The 24,744-nt window shown below is 45.6% G+C and overlaps 1 protein-coding gene across 1 annotated transcript in view; it reads left to right on the forward strand.

Annotated features, from left to right (window-relative positions):
- The first annotated feature begins 10,524 nt into the window (after positions 1-10,524).
- The window catches only part of MAGI1 (membrane associated guanylate kinase, WW and PDZ domain containing 1), a 496,147-nt gene continuing 481,927 nt past the window's right edge, over positions 10,525-24,744 (forward strand). The window contains exon 1 of the mRNA XM_065408270.1: positions 10,525-10,834. Coding sequence (XP_065264342.1) covers positions 10,525-10,834 — 310 coding nt within the window. The remainder of the gene's footprint in view (positions 10,835-24,744) is intronic.

Here is a 24,744-nt window from a genome sequence, read left to right on the forward strand (position 1 = left end):
AACTTTGGGCTTTTCTCCTCTTTTGCATGACTCCTCCTGACCCCGCTGATGATGGGGAGAGAGAGCCCATCCTGGAACAGAACCTTCCGAGGTAGAAATGTCAAGATTTTTTTTTTAATTTAAAAATGTATATTAAAAAATAAGGGGGAAATGCTCCTAAGTGCTCCAGAGCCTCACTCTCATTAATAGTAGAATCCAGTAAACTTGAGTAGAAACCTACTGAGTGCCTTGGCTTTGAATCAAGAGCTCAGAGCCAGGCTGTCGTGAGAGAGCTGTAATGCGAGGCACGCTTGCAAACTAATCCGATCTTTACTGTAACTAATAGGCAGTGCCCTATCCCCTCAATAGCTTTAAAATGTTAGAAACAGACCGAATTTTGTGGTTGCCAATAAGGCCACACCCATGGCAATAATATGGCCTTCAAAGTCACACACTTATAAGGGGGAGACTAGTGAAAGTCAATGGACTTATGCTTCTAAATTCCTTAAGGATATTTAAAAATCTGTTCCTTAATAATAATAATAATAATAATTTCTATTTCACAATGGCTGTAAGACTTTTGAGGCACAGCATTCCTAGCAGATTATATCTGTTGCCAGCTGGCTACAACTCTTTGTTCTGTTGCCTTATATTTGCATGAGGCACTCAAGAATGACCCCAGAATACAGTGCATATTGTGTGTTATTTAAGCCATAAGACATGACAGGGTATGTTTTATGGGGCCATTAATTCATGCTGCCGATGACTTTAACCACCAAAGAAGTGTATTAATGGCCCCATAAAACACATCCTGGAGTGTCTTCCTATGATTATGAGATTGATCTTCAACTTTAAATGCTGTTGTATACGTAAGCAGGGTCTGAAGGAGCTCTCCCCTGACATCTAGTGACATGCCGGGAGAGAAGACTTCAGGAGCAGCCTGTATTTGCATAGACACACCTCCTCTGCCTAGTTATTCAGCAAACAGAGCTGCATTGCCCACGTGATCAGTTTTTGACTGGTTTGGGGTTACAATTCACGTTGGTGTTGAATGCCGGGGTACTAGTGAAATGTTGTTATCCTTATTGTATGGATAAAGGGCAGCAGAACTGTACTTAGCCTGCGCTAATTGAGGGTGGCACCTCAACCTCACTTGCTAAGCAGTGGGGAGGGATGCCAAATCCCACTGCTCATGCTAGGGGGTGTAGATGCCTTGTAAAGTCATGGGACCCTCCCCTTTTTAGTGTATAAAGACAGAGCTGGTAAGACTCAGTTGAGCATCTGTGTTTCTGTTCAGTGATTACTAGAACTGAAATCCCTGAGGGGCGGGGCTAAGCCTTAGATCTTCTATGGGGCCATGTTGGAATGAAAGCCAGTGTAGAATCAGTGGTGCAGAGGTTCCCTGCTACACAGGGAAATCACTGGCAGAAGGGTTATACATAAAATATTGTTGAAATAAATTGAAAGGGAAGGTGACCCAGTGGGTCCTTTCACTAAGTAGATGGTTTCTTATTACAGTCTCTTGGTCACCCAATGACTCTGTTCGTCTCCATGCCAAATGACACAAAATGTTGCAATTTTGCTTGAGAAAGACCTTTGATTGGAATAACAGGGGTGTTGCAAGTTGGGATGGAGGTTCACTTGCAGATCTCTGTGTCAGCTTTGGCAGTGCCTGCTTGCAGCAGCCTGTCCTTGGCTTAAGTCTTGAGATTTTACATTATAAACAAACGGCCGTGTTTGTCAGAATAAAGGTTTAGGCCACAATCCAGCAATTCACCCATGAAGCCAATGGGGCTCTGCACAGGGGGTCAGCACAACTGGAACAAGCTAAGGCCATAGTTGGTTTGTTTCCTTATGTAGCAAATTTGTTCTTATTACTATAAAGCTATATTGCTTCTGTACATGTTTGGATGTAGATAACTGTACGACATTCTGACACCACTAAGAATCTGCTGTCTGATACAAGTTAGACGGGTTTCTATGGGTAGTGACTTTTGACTAGAAAGCATAAAGGTAAAACGCTGTTCTAGTGGCTACTAGTAGCACCAATGGAACAGAAATAATTGCATGAACGGCTCTGATGTGATGGATGGACTTTACTAGTGATCTTGGAAATCTCCCTTCACCCACTTTCCATAAGGACCAGCTTCTGAAGACCCCAAAGGTGATGGTAACAAAAGAACATGCATTTTAGAGGGGAAATTAAAAATGAATCATGCTGTTACTAAAAATCCTATATTTTGTTCATATAAATGATCACAGCTAAGCTTCTCCTTGATCGCCATTAACCTCTGGTGTGGGAGCTTAGAACATGAAGCAAACCCTTTGGGATTAATAGTTATAGGTAGAAACCATGAAAAATTCAGCAGCTGAACACAGTTTTCACCCCAACACAAGCAAAACGCAGTGGTTTTCTATCATTTTACTCTCAAACTAGGGGGGGAAATGATGTGGTTTTGGCTGAGTTTTGACTCTTTGGGGTCATTTAGACCCAAGACACACAGTGGAAATTCACGGGATGCTGATGTGGACTGGACAACATTTGCTAAAACGCCTGACCATAGCCTGTTCAAGAGAACTGCTGTTTATTTCCAGTAGTGCCCACGTTGCACTTGAGAAACGGAGAAGAAAGCACAATCCCTGTCCCGCACAGATCACGGACTAAGGCCAGGCAGACAGACAAGCCATGGGGAAAGGTACATGGGGCAGTAAGTAAATATAAAGTTGGGTTAAACATATCTAAATGGGACATGAAAATCATAACCTAGTTTGACAATGTTTGGGGGAATATCTCACAGGGAGGTCCAAGACTAACTATGTGACCTTCTCCCTATCATCTGCCTGAAACCCCTGTGCAATACCACCACTGCAGGGAGGGAACTGGGAAGAGCAGCTATAGATTTCCTTACAGCTGGCAGTTCACTCAAGCAAGAAGGAGCGGGCAGGAACCTCCATAGCTATTTGGCTGGGGTGCTGAGAGACCCAGTTCAGATCTGTAAAGCTCTTTGAGAGCCTGTGCGGGAAGGAGCTATTCCATCCTAATTCCCCAAGCTAATCAGGCTCTAATGATCACCAGAGAGCCCTGAGCCAGCACACAGCAGCTTGGGGCTCATGAGCTTGTCAACACAGCGCGAGCTTGTCAACTTGTCCCTGGTGAGAGGAGGCCTCAGTAGCTGCATGTTGGAACCAACCCTGAGACAAGAAACTGCTGAGCACCTCACTGCCCCAGTGACATCATTCAACTATCCTATGGGGACTGTGAAGCTTCATTAATTAATGTTTATCAAGGGCTTAATGTCCCTTGCAAGACATAAAGTAGCATTAGAATTGCAGTAGTTAGAGATGGAAAAGGCCTATTAGATCATCAGGTCCTGTCTCCTGCAACGGCAGGTTATGGTCTCTGTCATCAGGCAGATCCGGCTGGAGCATCCTCCTGCAGCAGGTCCCGGCCTGGCAGGCATACCTGCCTCACTTTCCCTGATCAGCATCCTCAGTCATTTCACTTCAGGGTCTCTTGACACAATAATACCTTCCTTGGGGCTGGATTATTTTAAAACATTATGCAAATGGTCCAGAACACAAGCCCCAAACATGTAGTCCGTTTCTCGCCCCAGTGCCAGCAGTCATTAAAACTCAAGACATCTCCTTCCTTTGATGCCCCATATATCACATGCTGGCGCCTTCAACCACACCCAGACTCTGTCAGTCCTCCCGTGTGCTTGTACCAGGACAGCCACCCCAGCCCTTCCAGCAGGACCCCTCACTGCCTCTCTCTGCTGGGGAGCATCCCTCACTCCCTCTGGTCCTCTCCTGGTTCCTCTGGGTCCAGCTCTCCAGTCCTGCATACGCCAGCGGGTAAAGCTCTTCTGCTGCCCCCTTGCCTTCAACCCTCTCCTTGGCTCTGGGTCTCCATCTTACAGCCAGCAGGTAACTCCCTCTGCTCCTGCTGCCGCTCCTCCTCCTCCTCCCGCTTTCAGCCCTCTCTGGCTGTCTGGCCCTGGTTGTCCAGCTTGGGATGCCAGTCAGCAAACCCCTCTTACTGCTCCCCTGGCCTTCAACCTTCCCCCAGGAAACACCTTTTGTTTCCTTCTGGGAGCCTCTCCATTCCCCCTGATCTCTGCTCCTCACCTGCCCCTGACAGCCAGTCTCTGCTCTGACTCACTGGGACTCTCTCCACTGGGTCCCTCCCTGATCCTTTACAGCCTGTGGGTGCTGCCTTGCCCTCTTAAAGGGACGAATAGGAGCACCTGTCCTGGTACAGGAGCACTGGATTTACTTCATTTACAGGAGCCAGCCACGCTGTGACCGTCTCCTGAAAGGGCATACTGGATATTACAGTTCCACTTGCTCTTAGCTACACTGCTAAGAAGGTTTCAGAGTAGCAGCCGTGTTAGTCTGTATCCGCAAAAAGAACAGGAGTACTTGTAGCACCTTAGAGACTAACAAATTTATTAGAGCATAAGCTTTTGTGGGCTACAGCCCACTTCTTCGGATGCATATAGAGTGAAACATATATTGAGGAGATATATATACACACATACAGAGAGCATGAACAGGTGGTAATCGAGATTATCACTTCAAAGTTTTTTTGTTTTGTTTTGTTTTTTCTCCTGCTGATGATAGCTCATCTCAATTGATTGGCCTCTTACCGTTGGTATGGCTACTTCCACCTTTTCATGTTCTCTGTATGTATAAATATCTTCTTTCTGTGTGTTCCATTCTATGCATCCGATGAAGTGGGCTGTAGCCCACGAAAGCTTATGCTCAAATACATTTGTTAGTCTCTAAGGTGTCACAAATACTCCTGTTCTTTTTACTGCTAAAAAGGGTTCTCATGCAACAGAGCTAACTGGATATTGTTTAAGTGATTCTGATGGACAACTTCAAAACTGCTCTACTGTGTGTCATGGGCTCCACACTGTTAATAGCTGACTGAGATTTTCCTTCTGCTTAAATAGTAGGGGCTCAGTATGTGGAGTGCCCCTTCTTGCTGCAACAGTGGATTTCTGAGTGTCCAGAATGAGAACATTAAAATCCTATTGGCTACAATGGATTAGTTACACCTGACGTCAGTATTTAGGACTCGGCAGAGAGATCCATAACCAGTCTCCTGACTCACGCCGAGAGCCAGACCAAGTGAGCCTTATTGGTTCCAGCTAAGGAGGATAAAAGGCTTGGAAGTCGCTCTGCAGCAGAGTGAACAGAGAAAGCTGAAGCTTATATCTACTCTATTGTTATTTAAGTTAATAGTAAGTGCAACCCTGGGAAGAGAGGGAATCCAGCGCACAAGTGTACTGTGTGAGGAGCAGAATGGGAACACCACCCATTTACTTCACAGTATTATAGCATTAGTAGGAAAACAACTCCTCCCTTCCCCCCCCTCCTCCCCACTATCTGTCCTATACTATATAATATAGTAGCAGAATTGTTTCTACATAGTTTTTCAAAATTTTTCCATGAGGCATCAGCGGTTCTCTCAGATGGGCAGCCACAACTCATGTGATATTCACATGGAGCCCAGATGAGTTTTGCCGGGGCAGGGCCGTCACAAAGCAAATCATGTGAACCAATAACGCTGGCAATAACCTACAGCCTGTTCCCAGCAGAAGCACCGTCTCTTCCCACTGGCAGACTCAGACTTGTTGCATGAATTCTATCAGTTGGGTCTTATTTCTGATTAACAGCCATGCAGAAAATCCCACAAATAAACTATAAACCCTTCTCTCCTAGCTGTGCTGCTGTGTCTCGTGTTTAGCAGACCGACTTAGCGTTTGATCCCTGGGGAATTTAGTCAGCTTGGTCACTGATTCAGCTCTACTGTACAACCCACACGACAGAGCGGCTCTCTGACTGGCAGTTGGACAGCCAATTGGAGGGACAGATACAGCAGATTAGCAGATGCTAGGCAGTTGTTCTTGGAAGGCTAAGACACTGGAGTGTCACCAGCTTTCAGGTCAAACACGGAGCAGCAGTGGATCTTTGTAATAAAAATTCCAAGTTAGAAGAGGCAGGGAGAAAGCTTAAAGAGATGGAAATGCACAAACAAAAAAGTAGTGGACTGAAAAGCCTATGTGGTGATTTGAGGTTCTTTTTGGAAATTTGGTCACAACATTGACTGCCCCGCTGAACATTTCCACTCACCTGTTCCCATCTTCAGTCCATAGCAGGCACATTCCGAGGTGTTGTACATCCCATATTTTGGTCTGGATCCCCAGTCCTCGGGAGAGGGTGAATATGGGCATTGAAAGGCCACTGGACTGGGACTCAGGAGACCTGGGTTTTGTTCCTGGCCTTTCCAATGTCCTGTCTCAGGCAAGTTGTTTGGCCTCTTTCTTCTCCTACCCTTTGTCTCTCTGGTCTGTTTAGATTATTATGCTATTGCAGTACAGATTGTTTTTTATTTATATGTCTTTACATCACCTAGCACAATGGGGCCCCCACCTCAACAAGGGATTTAAACACTACTGTAATACAAATAACAATAATCATGCTCCGAAGTGCATTTTACCCCTTTTATGAAATGGCCATATTCTAGGTCTTTATTTGGGGGAAAGGAGCAGAGGTGGGAAGATTAGAGGCAATACCTTTTACCCAGACCAACTACTGCCTCCTGCACTTGGATACCAGAACACAAACTTCATGCTGAAGCAGAGCACTTAGTTCATTGGGCTGTCTTTGGAGGTTAGTGAAACAAGTTTGGGTTCAGATATCTCTAAGCAATAGCAGTCAGCAACAGTGATCTTCTGTCCACACCTGTCAGAACACTGGTTCCCACATACCTTCTTGTAACCAACTTCACAGGTCACCTTGGTATAGAAATAGCCAGAGAGAGATGAATTGTGAGGGGAGATAGCTAGAGGGCTGGTGGCAAATGTCTGTCACACTGTAACGTAACATATTACAGGTGGCTGAGCACGAAGCAAAGAAGGGCTTATTTGTTTCAACCCCAGGATCCCGATCAGCAGCAATGCTGTGGGTGGTGCGTGCTTGGATTGCTGAGGAAGAGCTTGGTGTAGCTCGAAAGCTTGTCTCTCTCTCACCCAACAGAAGTTGGTCCGATAAAATATATTGTCTCACCCACTACATCTGTCTGAATTCAAATAGGGCTTTCAGCTTCAGGGAGAGCAGAGGTCGTCTGGGAAGGGAAAACTGCCATTTTTTTTTCTGCTCAAGTTTCAGCCTGGGTCAGTTAATGATAATCTAGAGATGCTTGCAGAACTTTGGCCCATGGAAAGCGTGTTAGGCCCATATCCTTCTTAGTGGGAAAAATCTAGTAGGGAGATGTTGGTGTGGGATTGTCAATGCCTTTCTGTGGAAGGGCAGGATGCAGGCTTCTCTTAAGGAATTGGTTCAAGAAGCCATTTTTCATAATCTCTCAAACAATAAAGTACATTGAAAAACCTATGTCAAAAGAACATTATTAAGGTTATAAAGTCAGAAATGCCAGAATTAAGGATGCCTGCGCAACCTTAATTTGCCCCCCTGTGTGTGTGCCTTATGAAACAGTCTTTAATTACATGATTACATTGCATCCGAAGAAGTGGGTATTCACCCACGAAAGCTCATGCTCCTATACGTCTGTTAGTCTATAAGGTGCCACAGGACTCTTTGCATGATTACATTGTATTTTTTCCATAGGACCCCAGCCTCATTTAGTGCCAGCCTCCAACAAACCTCTACCTCACAGGTGTGAGCTGTGATTTTCAGAGGTCACCAACTTAGCCAAATTTTGGTGGGTTTTCTCTAGAGCAGTAAAAGGCACAATGGTGACACCAGGGCAAGAACCCTACCAAATTTCAGCTCTATAGCATGGACATGTTATAGCTTCGGTCAAAACATTTTAAATTTCCCCCAAAACTCATTCTGTGAAACGGCTGAGCTGTTTCTGCTGGAACTAAAATAAATCAATAAATCAGCCAGAGGCACACACCCAGCCTGGAAAACTTCAGCTAGAACAGTTAAAATTTGGAAAAGTTATAAGCAACCGAAAACAGGGTCTTATAATGGAAAGAGTTAGGCAACCTTGCTACCAGCTCCACCTATTGTAACTAATAAGGAAACTATGAACTAGTTGCAGTTTGAGCAATTCAAAAAGGGAAAGACTTGGACCAGCTGTGGAAAAGATGGATACTGCCAAAAATATGGCCATGCACCCCGAAGGGATTTGCTCACAGTTTCTCCCCCTGGCCGCCAGGTACTCAGGCAGATAACCAAGCTGGCTCTTCTTTCACTCTGGCTGATCCTCTGGCTGGATCCGAGTTTGCATGGAGCAGTCAGGAGGGGAAGGTAGAGGTGGCCAGCTGCCTCAATGCCCAAGAAAGGGAGGCCAGGCAGGGGCAGAGTGGGTATGAGTTGATTGGCGAATAGCATGGGGAAAAGAATAGGAGACAGGGCCAGAAGAAGGGAGGCTAATGAAGATGAAGAATAGAGGAGGCTGCTCTTGTCTTAACCACCCATGGACCAGCTGAACAACCTCATCTCAAGTTCTCTCCACCAGCTCCTCTCCCCCATAGCAACGCCCCAGGCTCCCTCAAGCTTCTCAGTTCCCACCCAACCCCCTAGACTCTTGTTGCACTGGGAAGTAACATCAACATGAACGCTATAATCCAGGGGTTCTCAAACTGTGGGTCGGAGCCCAAAGGTGGGTCATGACCTCATTTTAATGGGGTCGCCAGGGCTGGCGTTAGACTTGCTGGGGCCCAAGACCAAAGCTGAAGCCCAAGCCCCACCACCCAGGGCTGATCCCCCCCCCCCCCCCACAGGGTGGTGGGGCTCAGGCTTTGGTCCCCCCTTCTGGGGTCACGTAGTAATTTTTGTTGTCTGAAGCGGGTCGCGATGCAATGATGTTTGAGAATTGCTGCAAATCACCACACTCTGCGTGTGTGTATGTATGTGTGTGGGAGAGCTACTTGGGGGGAAACGCTGGCTTGTTTGCATCCGATAAGGAATATCACCCCTGGAGCCGCACTTGGCAGCCGTGCCCCTCTCCTCCACCCTCAACTGGGGGCTTCACACCTGCCTTTCTCGGACGTCTTTCCCCTGCCCCTTTCCACACAACACACAAGCAGCATCTCTCTCTAGCTCCCTCCCCCCATCCCCTCGCAACAGTAATTTGTTCCCCAGCGTCTCTGCCCAGACACCAGCAACGTGGACAGGATGTTTTCCCTCCCTGCACCCAGGGCCGGCTCCAGGGTTTTGGCTGCCCCAAGCAGCCAAAAAAAAAAAAAAAAAGCCGCGATGGCGATCTGCGGTGGCAATTCGGCGGGAGGTCCTTTGCTCAGAGCCGGAGTGAGGGACCGTCCGCCGAATTGCCGCCGAATAGCTGGACATGCCGCCCCTCTCCGGAGTGGCCGCCCCAAGCACCTGCTTGCCAAGCTGGTGCCTGGAGCCGGCCCTGCCTCCACCTCACCCCTGAACAAGTACTAGGCAGCCTTTTCTCCCCATCCCCATTTCCCTGTGTTTCTTCCTCACCCTCTGCTCCCCCATCCCAGCTCATCCCCATCCTCCACCCCCCACATCGCTGTTCCTTGCCCCTGCTCCCTCAACCCCCAAACCAGCTCCTTCCACCTCCCAACTCACCCCCTCTCCTCCTTGTACCCCATCCTGGCTCCCTCCCCTCCATCTCAGCTCCGCACCTTCCCCATCCTCCATGGCAGCTCCTTGCCCCCTGCTCCCCCTCCACCCCAGCTCCCACCCCAGCTCCTTCCCCTTTGCTCCCCCCTGCTCCCCCAACCCAGCTCCCTCCCCTCTCCCACCCTCCACCCCGCAACTCTGTTCCCCTGCACCCCATTCCCCAACCCAGCTCCCTCCCCTTTGCTCCCCCATCCCCCCTGCACCCCCAACCCAGCTCCCTCCCCTCTCCCACCCTCCACCCCGCAACTCTGCTCCCCTGCACCCCATTCCCCAACCCAGCTCCCTCCCCTTTGCTCCCCCATCCCCCTGCACCCCCAACCCAGCTCCCTCCACCCCGCAACTCTGCTCACCGGCACCCCATTCCCCAACCCAGCTCCTCCTTCCCTTCCCCCCCCCCATTCGGCTCCTCCCCCCTTTGCACCCCAACCAGTCCCCCGCCCGCGCTCCCGCACCAGCCTAGCGGGCAGGCGCGCGCGCTCAGCGAGCCGGGGCGCTCCCGGACCGAGGGGGAGGGGGGGAGCGTGCGCAGGGCGCCTGCGCGGGCGGCTCCCCGGGCTCCCGGCTGGAACGGGACGGGCTGAAATGTAACCAAACAAGCGGCGTCTTTGTAGCGGCTTAAAGGGGCCGCGGCCGCTTCCTGCCGAGCGGGCTCCGCGCAGTCCGGGGACAGGGGCAGCTGCCGGGCGCTGTCCGGCCGGGCGGAGCGGAGCCGACCCGGAGCCAGGGGGAGGCGGGCAGCGGCGGCAGCCCCGCGGGCGGAGCCGGGGCGAAGTTGGGCGGAGGATGGCTTGAGCGGCTGGGGAAGTTGTGCGCCAAGCCAGGCTCGCCCCGCCGGGCCACCTGTTTTGCATCCGCTGGGCTGGGCTGGGCTGGGCTAGGGGGGGACCGGGCCGGGGAGGGGGCGGCGGCGCCATGTCCAAAGTGATCCAGAAGAAGAACCACTGGAGCAGCCGGGTGCACCAGTGCTCGGCCAGGCGGGCGGCCGGCGGCCAGCCGGGGCTGCCCCTGCTCGGGGGCGCGGAGCACGGGCAGTTCCCCTACGTGGGGACGGCGGAGGAGGGCGGCCCGCCGGTGCTGGCCGGGGGCGAAGAAGGGGGGCTCAGCCCCGGGGAGCTGCTGCTGGAGGTGCAGGGGGTCCGCGTGTCCGGCTTGCCCCGCTACGACGTGCTGGAAGTGATCCGGAGCTGCACGGAGCCCATCTCGGTCAAAGCCGTGAGACAAGGTAAGGGGGGGGGCACTCGGGGTGCAGGGCAACCCCCGGTGTCATTGCTCGGGCTGTGCCACTGAACTCCCCCCGCCTCTCCTCCTCCTTCCCCCGGGCAGGCTGGGCTCTGGGCTTACTGGGGTATGTGTGTGTGTGGGAAGTTTTTCCAGGCGGGAGCTAACTTCTGGGGCCGCCGAAGCGTCCCACCTGCCGGCTGAGCGGTCTCTCTCCCGGCCGGCTCCTAGCGCGCCGTGCCCGCGGGGCGGATCCGATCGGATCGGAGGGGACGCTGGCTGGGAGGGCGGACCGGGGCATGGCTTCACGCAGCCGGGGAAGCGTCGGTTCTCTCCGCCTTTGCGAGCGCTCCTAAAGGGCAGATCCCCGCCCCCCCCCCCCCGGATTAACGCGGTCCAGGTGGGGCCAGTGGCAAACGCTGGGACTCTTCTTCTGCTAGTCTTGCAAAACATTGACTTCGGGAGTGATGAAATGTTTGCACCAGAGTTGTGCTCCCCCCCTTCCCTCCCCTCCCTATCATCAGAACATGCAACAAAGGTGAACAGTCCCCCTCTTCTCCTTCTTTGGACAGCGTTTGATCACAGAGATCAAATAGAAAACGCCAGGCAGGGGCAGCTTATTGGTGTGGTTAAAGGCATACAAATGGTTCATTTTTTATCTGTCATCAAGTGTCACGACATGACCTTTGAAACACCTTGCTCTCTTCGATGCAAAGACTGTAATTGGGCATCATTTAGGTTCCCCTGTGCAATCAGAGCCCTGTTTTCATGGGGAAATAAATCTTTAAGTTTTACTACCTTCTAGTCTGGCCTGCCTTAAGCACAATGAGCAATTCCCTTAAGACATTCTTTTAAGTGTACCGAAACCCCTAGCTACAGGCAGTTCTGGAGGCGTAGCAGTTGTGGAGTGAAATGCTTGGATCTGTTAGCTTAATTCTATTAGTGAACAAAAAAAAAAAAATTCATTTCACTGGACCTGGAGGAATTTCCTGAAAGATTGCCTCCTTCAGCAGGGATGCATCCCATAGACCTGTAGCATTTGGTTGCACTGCTGGATTATGACTAGAGTTTTGTTAAAAAGTATAGGTATGTGATTGCCAGCTGCCTGCCTTAGCTTGTCAAAGGGTTGGCATGGCGTGTGCATGGGGAAGGGAAAAGCTGTAACTATCCCCACTTGGAATGGTTATTTTAGCCTTGCTAAAAAGCAACAGAGGGTCCTGTCTTGCATCTGAAGAAGTGAGGTTCTTACCCACGAAAGCTTATGCTCCCAATACTTCTGTTAGTCTTAAAGGTGCCACAGGACCCTCTGTTGCTTTTTACAGATTCAGACTAACACGGCTACCCCTCTGATACTTTAGCCTTGCTTGCACTCTTAGCAGTAGATCATTTCTGCATCACTTTGAGCCGGGCGGAGGTGAAGGGATTTGTATGAGAGAGAGCTCTCAAATGAGGCTATGGAAGACAGAAGCAAGAGTCCTCCCATGTGAAAAGTACACTTCGTTTAACAGGTTAGCACAGCAGGTCTAGATAATAGGTTTGTAGTTTCCAGTGTGGGACTTGAATTTAGTGCCAGGAAACTGTTCCTGTTGCAGCAGCTGTTAAGGTTATTTGAATACCCAGGATTTTGAAATAAACAGGATTATATTGGAACACCTGTAGGTTTGCATGGTGGCCTAGCACACCAGGGTCATCTATAAGTGGAGGCAGGAAGGGAAGTTCTGGTAGGATAATTCAGTAGATTCTTTAGGGGAAAGTTTATTACTGCACAAACACGTACACATCCCAAAGTGGAGAGATTTGCTGTGTTTGGCAAATGCTGCGATGTTTTGTGTAGTTGATGTGCAGGCAACAACCTATTTGCTTGACCCAAAAGAGAATTAATCTCGTCTTTGTTGTTTGGCTGATGCCCTTCTTCTAAATCAGCAGAGCTCTCCTCTGAACTTCTGTCTGCTAGCCCTATTAAAAGCTAGTTTGTAGTTCCATGCACTTGTTCCATGGACATTATTCAATCTTCCATTGTCAAAGGAAATTATAGGAAGAGTAGAGTTCTGTTCCATGTGGTACGTTATGTAATGTGTAATCTTGAGTTGTCACTGTAATAAACATCTGCTTCCTTTTTAAAATGGAATGTCAGTTCAAAATATCCCCACATGTTACATAAAGAAGTATCCGAGTAAGATAACTTATAAAACCTAAAATCAATAGAAATGTCCCCCTTCCCCCCCCCCTTTTTTTTTAACTGTAGTGGGAGCAATTGTCTTCTTTCTCCTACTGTATTTGCAACACAGACTGCAGCACTGAAAACCTGGAAGTGAAATTGACTATGAACAAAGTAAAATTGATTTTCATTTTCCTAGCTGAGTGAAATGCATAGAGTAAATAAACATAAAGAAATGTAAATGGGGTTTTAAGGATTGGTTACATAAGAACTACTTGTTTTGACAATCACAATAATAATTTGAGATTTTCACAGTTGTGCAGAATTATGGGTTTTAAGCATTTTTTTTTTACCAAAATTTATTTATTTTAAATTTTCACAGTTGCAGGAAAATATGGGGGAGTGTCACGCAATGGGGGAGAGGGGAATCAGACGGTAGTTAATGACTGTAGACACTGAGATGCAAAAAGTTAAAGCTTTATAATGATTAAAACACAAATTATCGACATCACATGTCAAAATATACCAAGTAAATATCCCGACATCAAACTCCAGTAAGTTCTCAAGCAACATTTTTCTTTCCTTGCCTTTCTGTACATTCCTGTTATTGATGGAAATAAAATTTCATTGGTTTGTGTATATATGGTGAAATGGATGTTTACCAACCTTTACTGATAAAAATCTAATTCTTCCAAGTCTATTTAAAATGCATGATTTCTATGTCAGTTTCCAGTAGCAGTTTCTCTTTTAATGTTATTTTAAGTGATCATATTCAGCAAGAGTTGCATGTTACTAAAACATGCTGCAAAGTACAGTGTTAAGTGAATGAGTGTAAACACATTTTAACTGTCTGATTCCATTTCCCCTCCTTCTTCCCAGACCCCAGTGCCTGCCTAACTGATGCTGAAGTTTTGTGACAAACTTAACCTGGAAACTTACGTACTTTATTGGCTTGTCTGCTTTGTATGACATTTACAAGGCTGGAAAAACAGGAAGTTTACTATAAATAAGTCAGTCCTCTGCAGGCTTGAGCAGAGAAAATAACTGATTTGATCTTGCGGTTAAAACAAACACACAAACAAAAAACAACTGTGAAATGAAGGTTTTATAGGTTAAACACACTCTTCATCATTAAAGCCAAGCTTTATAGGATAACAATTCAAAATGCAAACTCTTTCTTTCTTTAACTCTTTCTTTTCCGTAGTGAGTATTCAGTTTGAATGGGCACTTGCACTTGGATACTATGGTGATTGGGGGGCACATAAGAATACAGCTAATTGGAGTAACTGTTTATAAGAGTTCATAGAAGTAACTGTTCATATGGGATTTATGTGTGCTTTAATTTTCCTTGTCCTTTTTTAATATGAAATAAGTGAACAGGTTTACCCCATAGATGCTTTTTTTGTATTACTTTTTAAAAGCATAATTTTATAATCTTTTGCTTTGGGAGGAAAAAGGCCCCTGAAACTTGACTGAGTACCTTTCAGTACTGTCAGAGTTAGGCCAGTAAAGGTAATAGTGAAAAATCAAAACAATGGAAAATATTTTAAGTCTGAGGTGTAGTGTTTTTAAAACTGACCACGTTCCCTTCCTGTTGTTGTTGTTTCAGTTTCAAACAAATTGATGATCAACTCTACTTGAATTAATAAATATAGTTGTATGGACCACTTAATTTGATCTAAGTAAAGAGTGCAAAACTGATGCTACTTCTGAAGAAGAGCTCTGTGTAAGATCAAAAGTGTGTGTCTGTCAGCAACAGAAGTTGATCCGATAAAAGATATTCCCTCCCCCACCTTGTCTGTCCTTCTCCCATTCATTTTAATATCACATATTTGGTAGTGTAAGACTTGCATTAGCATAATATCTTGATTTCCACTGTCCATGCTTAATATTGTAGCTTCCTGCAATAAACTTACAATTTTTATCCATTGGATAAATAGACAATACTTGACTGACTGTTTTTTTTTTTTATTATTTCTCTCTTGTTGCTGTTTACATATCCTGATTGAGAGAGCACAACAAAAAACAGGGGTTTAACATTTGTTCTTGACAATGGACAAGTTAACAACTTCTCCATAACAGATTAGTTGTGTGCCTTTCATTTAAAACAGGATGTCTTTTTCTTTGTTTTCTCATGAAATACAGAAATTGGGGGATATTTCAAGATTAGTCAGACTTTTTTTTTTTTTTTAAACTCTTTGATTAGATGGCATATGTCAGTTGTTCAAGTCCTCCTTGTCACTATAAATGAAAAGGTTGTCGGAGAAAACTAAGTCCTCTGTGCACTTTTAAAAAAACAAAAACATTTTTAATTTTTTTCTTAACTACTACCGGCTGAAGTTATGGTACATGAGGATCAGTTTACATGAGTGATGTTTTTGGGTTACTCTGAAGTCAGTATGGAGGGGGAGGGGATTTTTTTTATTTTTTTTTATTTTTTATTTTTTTTAAGCCAAGTATAAGGTAAACAAGGGCAGACATTCATTCCCCAATGGTAGTGACTATGTCTTATCATCTGCTGTCATGTATGTTTGTTTCTTCTAAAACCTTACCTTGACCCTGAGAGAAATTCTAAAACCTGGTGAGTTGACAGTACATTTCTATGGAGCGCTGGCATTAATTACAACTGACGAGCCATGAAGTGTTGGAATCTATTCATGTGAATAGAACAGCCCCTTTAAAAGTTGTTTGCATGAGCGTATATTCTGACATCATTTCCCCAAAATGGGCCTGTGAGGGATGTGGTATCTTCCAATTATTTTTGGTGTAAATCATCAACAAATATAAAAAATATTGATGCCTCTGAATTTGTGTGTACACTAGTTTTACATACGCTGGGAAAGCAGGGTGTCAGGTTGGTTAATAGGTAACATTAAACATTTGATAGGTGGGCTGGCACTAATGCATAATTCTGTGAAATGTAAAAATATTTGCATCCAGTGTTTATTTTGGACTCCCATCTGCCTGTTTTAGGTAAATGCAAATGAGTTTATAAAACTCTTGCCGCTATTAAGAATTTACTTCCTTGATATATCACATGATCTTTCTTTTTGGTTCTGATAAAGGTTTGGGTTTTGTTTTGTTTTCCCCCCCCCCCCCCCAACACTTAACAAAATGTCAAACAAAAACACGTTGACAATACCCTGTGCATTTCCAGTTTGACCCACATCCTTAAAGTTTAGGTAATAGAATCCGAAGTACAGATAACATCATACATTTTTACTGATCAAAAATTTCATACTGGTATTTTCGAGGTCGGCATCTATTATGGACTTAGAGATTATGTTCACCATTTATACTGCAATATAGCACCCACAATGTGCTAGCTGCTATCCAAGCATAAAATCAGTGAAGATGCAGTCCCTGTCCGTGAGTTGATCAGAAATTCTGTGCATCTAAAATATTATTGCACTTATCACACGTGAAATGTAGACTGTTGTGTATTAAAGTATCACTGTAGTGAAGATCAGGTTTTTACCACAATCAAGCTTACACGCTGTAAGCATTTGTTAGGATTTGGAATGTGAAAATGGACCCTGCTTGTGGCAAAATGATTAGCTATGCATCCATGCACATACTTTTATGTCCTCCTCTACAAAGAGTGGGTTAGCATCCCAGAGTTATTCAGTCACAGTCTCAATTTAACAGCCCTGCCATTATTAAAATTTTAAAGAGTTAATATGAGCCTTTAATGTCATAAAATTGGATTATGTTTTTCACAATAAGTTGAATCTTTCAGCCCATTATGTGATGAGACTCTAGGCTCTCTCTTTATGGGCCGTCGTATTGCAGTACATTTAAACCACAATTATAGCTTAATTACAAGCAATGTTTCAAAATTATTGCGATTATAAGATATTAACGCAGTTCTAGTGGGTTTTTTAGACTGAGTTTTTACTTTATGGCAAAAGTGCTTCAGGTCTGAGTTGCTAATCGGCTAAATGTGAAACATGAAATTCACCTGCTGTATAACTCTTCAATAACTTTAAGGACTACATTCAGCAAGTTTGATGGCCAAATCGTGAGTGTCTTATTGCTAAAGGAATAAAATGTAGGGATATGTGTGATTGGGTTGCTAATCTTGCCATACTTGAAGTTGCAACTGGTTTTCCATTCTCAGACCTGTTTTGATTCCATCCATACATCCTTCTCCACCCAGTTCCTCAAAAAAAGGTCCTTAGGGCACACGTACCAAATCTGAAGCACTTCTGCTGAAGGGTAACTTTTTGGCCAAATTTAAGGTGTTTGCCAAGCCATTCCCAAGATGTGGCACTCATAACAAACTTTGAAAAACACTTCCTTCTTTTTTGAGTGGCAGATTATATATCTCTGAAATCGTGGTTTACAAAGTCCAAACTTACTTTTTGATAGAGGCGGTGAATAGATCTCGTGCGTAGGATTAGCTTGGGAAAGGATAGGTTGGTGGTTACTTGGAGTTTTGGTAACATTTGGGGCCTGCTTCAATTTCCAGCAGATTTCACAAACTATTTGTTAGACTTCAGCCCAGCAAACTTGGAAGGTCGTTTGCTGGCCAAGAACATGCTCTGTCAAGAGTTCCTATGGAATTTACCAGCGGAGTGCACAGGCCTGAAAACCTATGCTGGGGAGGGGAGGGCTCTTTGGGCAGTGTAGTTTACTGGGCAGAGTAGAACACTGGAATCAGGACCTCCTTAGGTCTTCTTCCAACTCTGTAACACTGAGGAGGGATCTGTGCTGCAATTAGACACCTGCGACTGGCTTGTGCCAGCTGGCTTGAGCTAAAGGGCTGCTTAATCGCAGTGTATATGCTTGGGCTGGAGCTGCCCAAGCCTGAACATCTACACTGCCATTAAACAGCCCCTTAGCCTGTGAGACCGAGTCAGCTGGCCTGGGCCAGCCGTGGGTGTCTAATTGCAAGTGTAGACCTATCCTGTGTAGCCTTATTAATGCTGCGGTGCCCTTGGGGTTCCTTCCCCCCCCCCCCAAGGATCTCATAGTGTTTTACATGAATTAGGCTTCACAAACTCCTTGAGAGTTAGGCTTGTATTAACGCCATTCCACAGGTGGGAAAATTGAGGATTAGAGTTTATCAGGTGTCCGAGGTGAATCGGAGGCAGAGCAAGGATTATACAGCCTCGTTTTTCACAGCCCTATACTAGACTCCCATTCAAGTCCCTTTAAACTCTGTGACTGCTTTTCCAGCTGTGAAACGGGGTTAATATTTACCTGTGTCACAGGGAGACAGTGCCGTCTTGTGTAAATATTATGGTTCGGTACAATCATCTGCCCCTGCGGCTTGGCTAGGCCGGGCTGCCTTCCACAGATATAGTAGCAGTTAAAGAAAGCAGTTTAAGCCGGGATCAAAGAACACTACTGTTGTCCTCCTTTCTGTTGTTCTGACTTCTCGCCCTTGTGCAGATTGGCTGTATGCTCCAGTCCCTCCCACCCCTCTCCTCCTGTCTCCAACTCTCATTGTCCCTTTGTTTGTCTCTTCATCTAGCTAATCCCCTTTTAACATAACCCTGGTGAAACGATTTAAATTACTAACCTGACACTTGCCACCACTGCACTGATTATTCTGCTTGTATGTTGCCCCTCCCGCGTCTGTCTGCTTGTCTCTTTAGAATGATTGTCGGCTCTTTGGGGCAGGGATTGTCTCATGCTGTGTTTGCTCAGTGCCTATAGCATGGTGGGGTGGGATTCTTGTCCCCTATGCATTACGGTAAGAGACATGATTGATGATAGCGGGACTAGTTGCGTGAAGTAATGTCTCTTATTGGACCAAATTCTGTTGGGGAAAGAGAAGTTTTTGAGCTCACACCGCTCTTCTTTAGGGCTGGGAAAGGTACTCTAGTGTCACAGCTAAATGCAAGGTGGGACACATTGTTTAGCATAAGTAGTTAGCAAGGTGTTGTAGGAGATCATTCAAGGTGAAGTGGCCAGTTAACACTGCTGCAGGCCTAAGGCAAAAAAGGGGGAGTTAGTGGGTTACAGATTGTTGTAATAAGCCATAAATACAGTGTCTTCATTAAGACTACAGCCCTGGCTACACTTGAAACTTCAAAGCGCTGCCACGGGAGCGCTCCCGCGGCAGCGCTTTGAAGTGCAAGTGGTCGTGCGCCAGCGCTGGGAGAGAGCTCTCCCAGCGCTGCAGGTACTCCACCTCCCCAAGGGGATTAGCTTACAGCGCTGGGAACGCGGCTCCCAGCGCTGGGGCACTGTTTACACTGGCGCTTTACAGCGCTGTAACTTGCTGCGCTCAGGGGGGTGTTTTTTTTCACTCCCCTGAGTGAGAAAGTTGCAGCGCTGTAAAGCACCAGTGTAGCCATAGCCTATGATTTAATAATAGAAGACCCCAGCTCGGACAGAATGGATGTGGTTTGACAGTTGCGATACATGTGGTGATGGGGGCTCAGACAGGGCCCTGGGCAGAGCTTACTCCATTTTTTCCTGGCTAGAAAGTGGGAACCCTAAGAATGGCCAGGTTAGACCTTCCACGCCAGAATGTCACCTGGAGCTGCTGCAGAGCTAAGGTGTCCATGGTTAACATGTCAACTACTAGCTGTAATGTGGTAATTCATCTTCCCAATCTTGACATGTTGACCTTACACAGAAGGTGGTGGGGATTGAAAGGTGGCGTTCAGCTTGCTTAGGGTATGTGACCTGTGCACTGTCGTGCTGCATTTCAATGTTTTTTTTCCTGACACTACACAATTTAACATTGAATTTTCTGTCTTTTCGTTTTCTTATTTTTTTAAAACTTACAATGTTGTAATGTATTAACTTAAGTTCTGGATACATATCTGCAGCCTTAATTCAGTTTAAAATATTGAACTCAGATGTAAAGGAAATAAAATTGTCGCTCAGAGGGTCTCATTCAGGCTAAATGTGCACCTGGCCTAAATAAAGCCAACATTTGCATCAATGGGATAGAACAGTGGTCTCCAAAGTTTTTTGATCGCGCACCCCATCAGTAAAAAAATTTTGAGCACGCTCTACCATTTTTGCCAAAGCAAAAAAAAAAAGCGCTCCTCCTGCCGCGCACCCCCAAGGATCCTCTTGCGCACCCCACTTTGGAGACCACTGGGATAGAATAGTGATAAACAGAACTACTGTATTCTAACGTGCGTGAAATCCGCATTCAACCACTTGTATTCTGAGTCTCAGCCGTATGTCGGAGTGGGGGAGGGAGGGGAATGAACATGTCCCACAGCCTAGTCTAAGTCTGTACATCAGTTAAGAAGTCAAGATTTTAAAATGTTTCTTGTCAAATGAGTTAGTTCTCTTCTTTCTTCCAGATGGAAGGTGTTTGCTTATATCTTAAGGAATGAGTTAAGAGGTGGTTTTATGCTTCCTCTGGTTTGCTGGAAGCTCCTACATTTGAGACGCATACGTTAAAGGAAATTCTCAGTTCTCATATTCACAGCTAAATGGTTCGGGTCTCTTGGTTGAAAACGTGGAGAAATCTGGCCTGCGTGAGCAAGCACCGTGAATTTGCAGAAGCAAAATTAAGAAATAGAGGAAACGTTTGCTTTACCTAGGGTGCTGTAACTTGAATGGCCAATGCTTAGAAAGTTGATCCTCCAATACATGTGTGGAGAAGCAGGTTCCTTTTAGCCTTGCACATGCTGTCTCTGGGTAGGGATATACTGCGTCTTGCTCCGAGTTCATGCCTATCGTTTCTTTAATTGTGTCTTCTGTTGCCGCCCAGAAGTTGTGTTCAGTGACCACCTGCACCATGGATACTGGACTAGATTGCCACCAGTGTGTCCTGGAAGATGTTGCATGTGCCCCTTGGCCTGCCACTAGTAGCATCAGTTGTACAGCAATAGCTTTTAGGGCATCACTGAACATGTGAGACCAGAAAAAATAATTTTAAGCAATCATCATCTCTTTTCCCCTCCCCGTCAAACGTTCCCCAAACTTGATGGCTTGGCTTTCACTTTGTTTCAGGCCTGATCTACAACTAAAACTTACTGACCTACCTACGTCACTCAGGGCTGTGAAAAATGTCATGTCCTGTGCCACGTAGTTAGGTTGACCTACCCTCCACTGTAGAGGTGGCTGTTCTTCCATCGACTTAGCTACCTCCTCTTGGAGAAGTGTAATAATTACACCCAGGATGTGAGGAGTTTCTGCAGCTGTTGCAGCATGGAAATACTGCTCAGCTCTTCAGTCTTGGTGACTAGAAGGAAATCCTGTGCCAGCTCTTTCAGGTGTTGCGTGCTGGGTTGGACTGTCCCTTCCCAAGAACGGAGAACCTGGACCAGCTGTTAGTTTTTTCTTTTGGGAAGGTCATTAGGTGCTTCTCTAGGCTTAGGGAGTTTCTTGCTATCCAAACATGACATCTTTGCAGCATTTGGTGTCTGGAGTATTGTGGTTCCCTTGCAGTGAGGAGGCAAGCAGTGCTGTTTCTAAATAAGCCTGGCCTAAATAACAACACGCAGAGTTTGTCTGCACCTCATTAACCCATGGCCGCAAATGAATGAAGACAATCCGAGCTCTGCAGTGGCGCCTACTTGATTGGCAGCCTCTAACAAGGAGGGGAAGATACAACCTGACCTGAGAATGGTGGAAGGTTGGGGGGAATGGGCATGAATTCTCCACTTCCAAATGACCTTAGTAGCTGTCTGCCACTGAGCTGGTGTGGTTTTCTCGTTATGGGCAGACTAGCTGGGTAACATCCTTCTCAGACTTTTGCATGGCTCAGGGCAGCTGGAATATTTTTCAGCCAGATCAGCCTTCAGTCTCTAAAGGTCAGACACACCATCTATCCTCAATGCATTGACACTTTAAATGATTTCCTGAATTTTTCGGCCACTGGAAGCTGGAATATCAGCAACATTCTCTGTGCTAGTTCCTGACTCTACCTTTGTCAGCTTTTACTCTGAAACGACTTCTTTCTTCTGTTTTGTGTTAGCAATAATATAAATATTCTTAACCACCAGTCTTTGAAAGTTGCATTTAGTAGATTTTTTTGAAGCGGAAACTAAATCAGTTTTTCCTGCAGGTCCTGGCGTTTTTGGTTACATTTTCACAGACTTGGCATTTGACTCAACAGTTCCTAGTTTTATATTTGAGGTGGCTTGTGTCACAACTTTTTTTTTTTTTTTTTTTTAAAGATCCGGAGTTAAAAATTTTGTTAGACGTGATGGAGGCTAGTCCATTAAACCAAGTAATACAGCTCACTGTAGAATGTGAAGATCATGCTAAATGTAGGGTCTTCATACACTTTGACACACACACATTCATGCCAGCCCTTTTATTTGGAACCTGGATTTAGTCAGAACAAACAGCAGAACAAAGGCACATACAGTTGCAATGTATAGGAAGAAATGATCAGTCTTCCATGGTTTGCTAGCACTTGACAAAAGCTTACAGTGTTTTGGATTATTCTCCCATGATTTTGGAATCTTCATCTTAGCATTGTACTATCACTTTTGAAATTTCTTTATTTCCTTAATGCAAGTGACTTTAAAAAAAAAAAATCAGCTCTGGATATTTAACTTAGACATTTATGAAAAGAAAACCTTTTAAAAAATGACTCCCTTTTTCCCCTCTCAAAAACCCCCCACCTCCCAAACAAATATTGACGTGTACTTTAAATGACACGGGGGAGGGATAGCTCAGCGGTTTGAGCATTGGCCTGCTAAACCCAGGGTTGTGAGTTCAATCCTTGAGGGGGCCACTTGGGGATCTGGGGCAAAAATCAGTACTTGGTCCTGCTAGTGAAGGCAGGGGGCTGGACTCGATGACCTTTCAAGGTCCCTTCCAGTTCTAGGAGATAGGATATCTCCATTAATTTATTTATTGCTTTTCAACTTCTGTTTCTACGTTAGTAGAGTTGCTTGCATTAAACGGTCACTGGTGCAAATTTATGAGTATGTAAAATAACTAACATCTAAACCTTTGTGTGTAAGTATACCCCCAATTAAGTGAGAGAGAGCTGAGTGCCCAGATTTCAGAACGCCCTCCCCACTGAGACCCTTCTTGAGATGATTATGAGTAGCAGGGCTTGAGGGGAGAAGAGTGAGCGGACACAAGAGAAGATGCGTAACTTTCCTTGGGGGGGAAATTGTCCTTGATGATGTTAAGGAACTTGGGATGGTTTTGGAGGATGGTGAAGGACATTGTAGCAGTTCATAACTGGAGAGGAACAATTAACTGGGGGCTTAGTGGTAGGAAAGGGGATGGCTAGCGGAAGGACATATGACTGGGTGGCAGATAGTGGAGTAAGTTTCCTAGAAGCATTGGAGTGGAGGCGAGGGATAGATCATCTTCCAGACTCCTGAAATCCCTGACTCACTTACTAGCCTTCCTGCTGCTAATGTTGGGACCAGCAACTGTGTCTGATATGGAAATGGAATCAGAGGAGGCAGCCACAGTGGAAGGGCAAGACGCCCTGTGAAGGTGGACAGAGGTTGCTGGAGGTTCTCATTTCTGGCTCTACAGGAAACAAGGAGACAATTCTAATTAATAATGACTAAGACAGCCCCTCTGAACCCTAAAGATCCAGGTGAACTGGGCTCATTGCTCAAAGCAGGCATGCTAAATGAGTGCGTGTGTGTGTATTTCTATAGATCAGCTATAAATCTGATTATTTTGCTATGAATATCATGCTTTATACTCTGCATAAAATGAAACTGTAGCCGTATAAGCTGTTACAGAATGAGCTCTCCTACTTATCCACATGCGCAGTTAAGATTTGGCTAGAAGAGTTATTGTACGGTGGAGCAGGATTGGTGTGTGCATGCTGAAATCAGTGGGAGTTTTGCCATTGATTTTTAGAGGGAGCGGGATTGGGGCTGTGAAAGCTGAGGTGCTGTTTCGCAGCAGGGCACGCTTTATAGCAGAATGGGTCAAATGTAATTAAAAAGGATGGCTTTGCAGTACCAGAGACGCATAGGAAGATACCCCACATGTTACATCGAGCAGGGAATGTCCGCAGCTCTCCCTTCTGCAGACAGTATGTGCAGCCAGGGGGACTTTCAGCACTATGCCACCGTAAATAGCATGTCAGTAGCTGTGTTAGATAAATAGATGGCTTGTCCATATTTGGAGCTGTTGTCAGTCCCAGCAGAAACTCCTTTTGGTAATGTGTTGCTGTTGAGAATTCCTCTTTGCTGGGTTGGGAGAATGCTACTTGTGTGACAGCTCTGTTACGTGTTTATCAGTCTGCTACATAATCCAGAACGTGTGAGTTCATCATTTTGTTTTCCTCCATCCTTTTCCTTTCCCAAAGAACTTTTTTTTTTTTTTGAGATCTGGGGATATGGGTCAAATATAAAATCTCTAGTCGAGAAAAAGAAGCATATATATTTTCGTGTTCAAACTGAACAAGGAAGTGACTAATATGAAATACCTTGTTAATTTGCACTGATTCTTTGCAGCAGGACAGCACTGTAATTCTTAGGGTTCAACAGATTAAAAGCTACACATTTGGCTTGGGAATGGCTAATTGTTTTACTTTTAAAATTGAGATTAGTTCTTTTATTTTTCCATGTCAGGTTGACTCTTACCCACGCTAACAAAGCTTGCTAGGACTACAAATTTGATTTTTGTGCAGAGATGTCACACTTGTATAATAACAGTGCATACAAATCTATTGATTAGTGATTTCCCCCCCCCCCTTCTCCCCAACACCTCCCAAGTGCTATATTAACTAAACTCTCTAAAAGCCTAAACTTTTGTTTCCCTTCTCCTGTGGATAATGATCATTTACAATTTAAAAAGTATGTAGAAAAGGTATTGTCTTCTCGCCTAATTTAGGGATTATT

The sequence above is a fragment of the Emys orbicularis genome, chromosome 7 (genome assembly GCF_028017835.1).
Source record: "Emys orbicularis isolate rEmyOrb1 chromosome 7, rEmyOrb1.hap1, whole genome shotgun sequence".
NCBI classification, from domain to species: Eukaryota; Metazoa; Chordata; order Testudines; family Emydidae; genus Emys; species Emys orbicularis.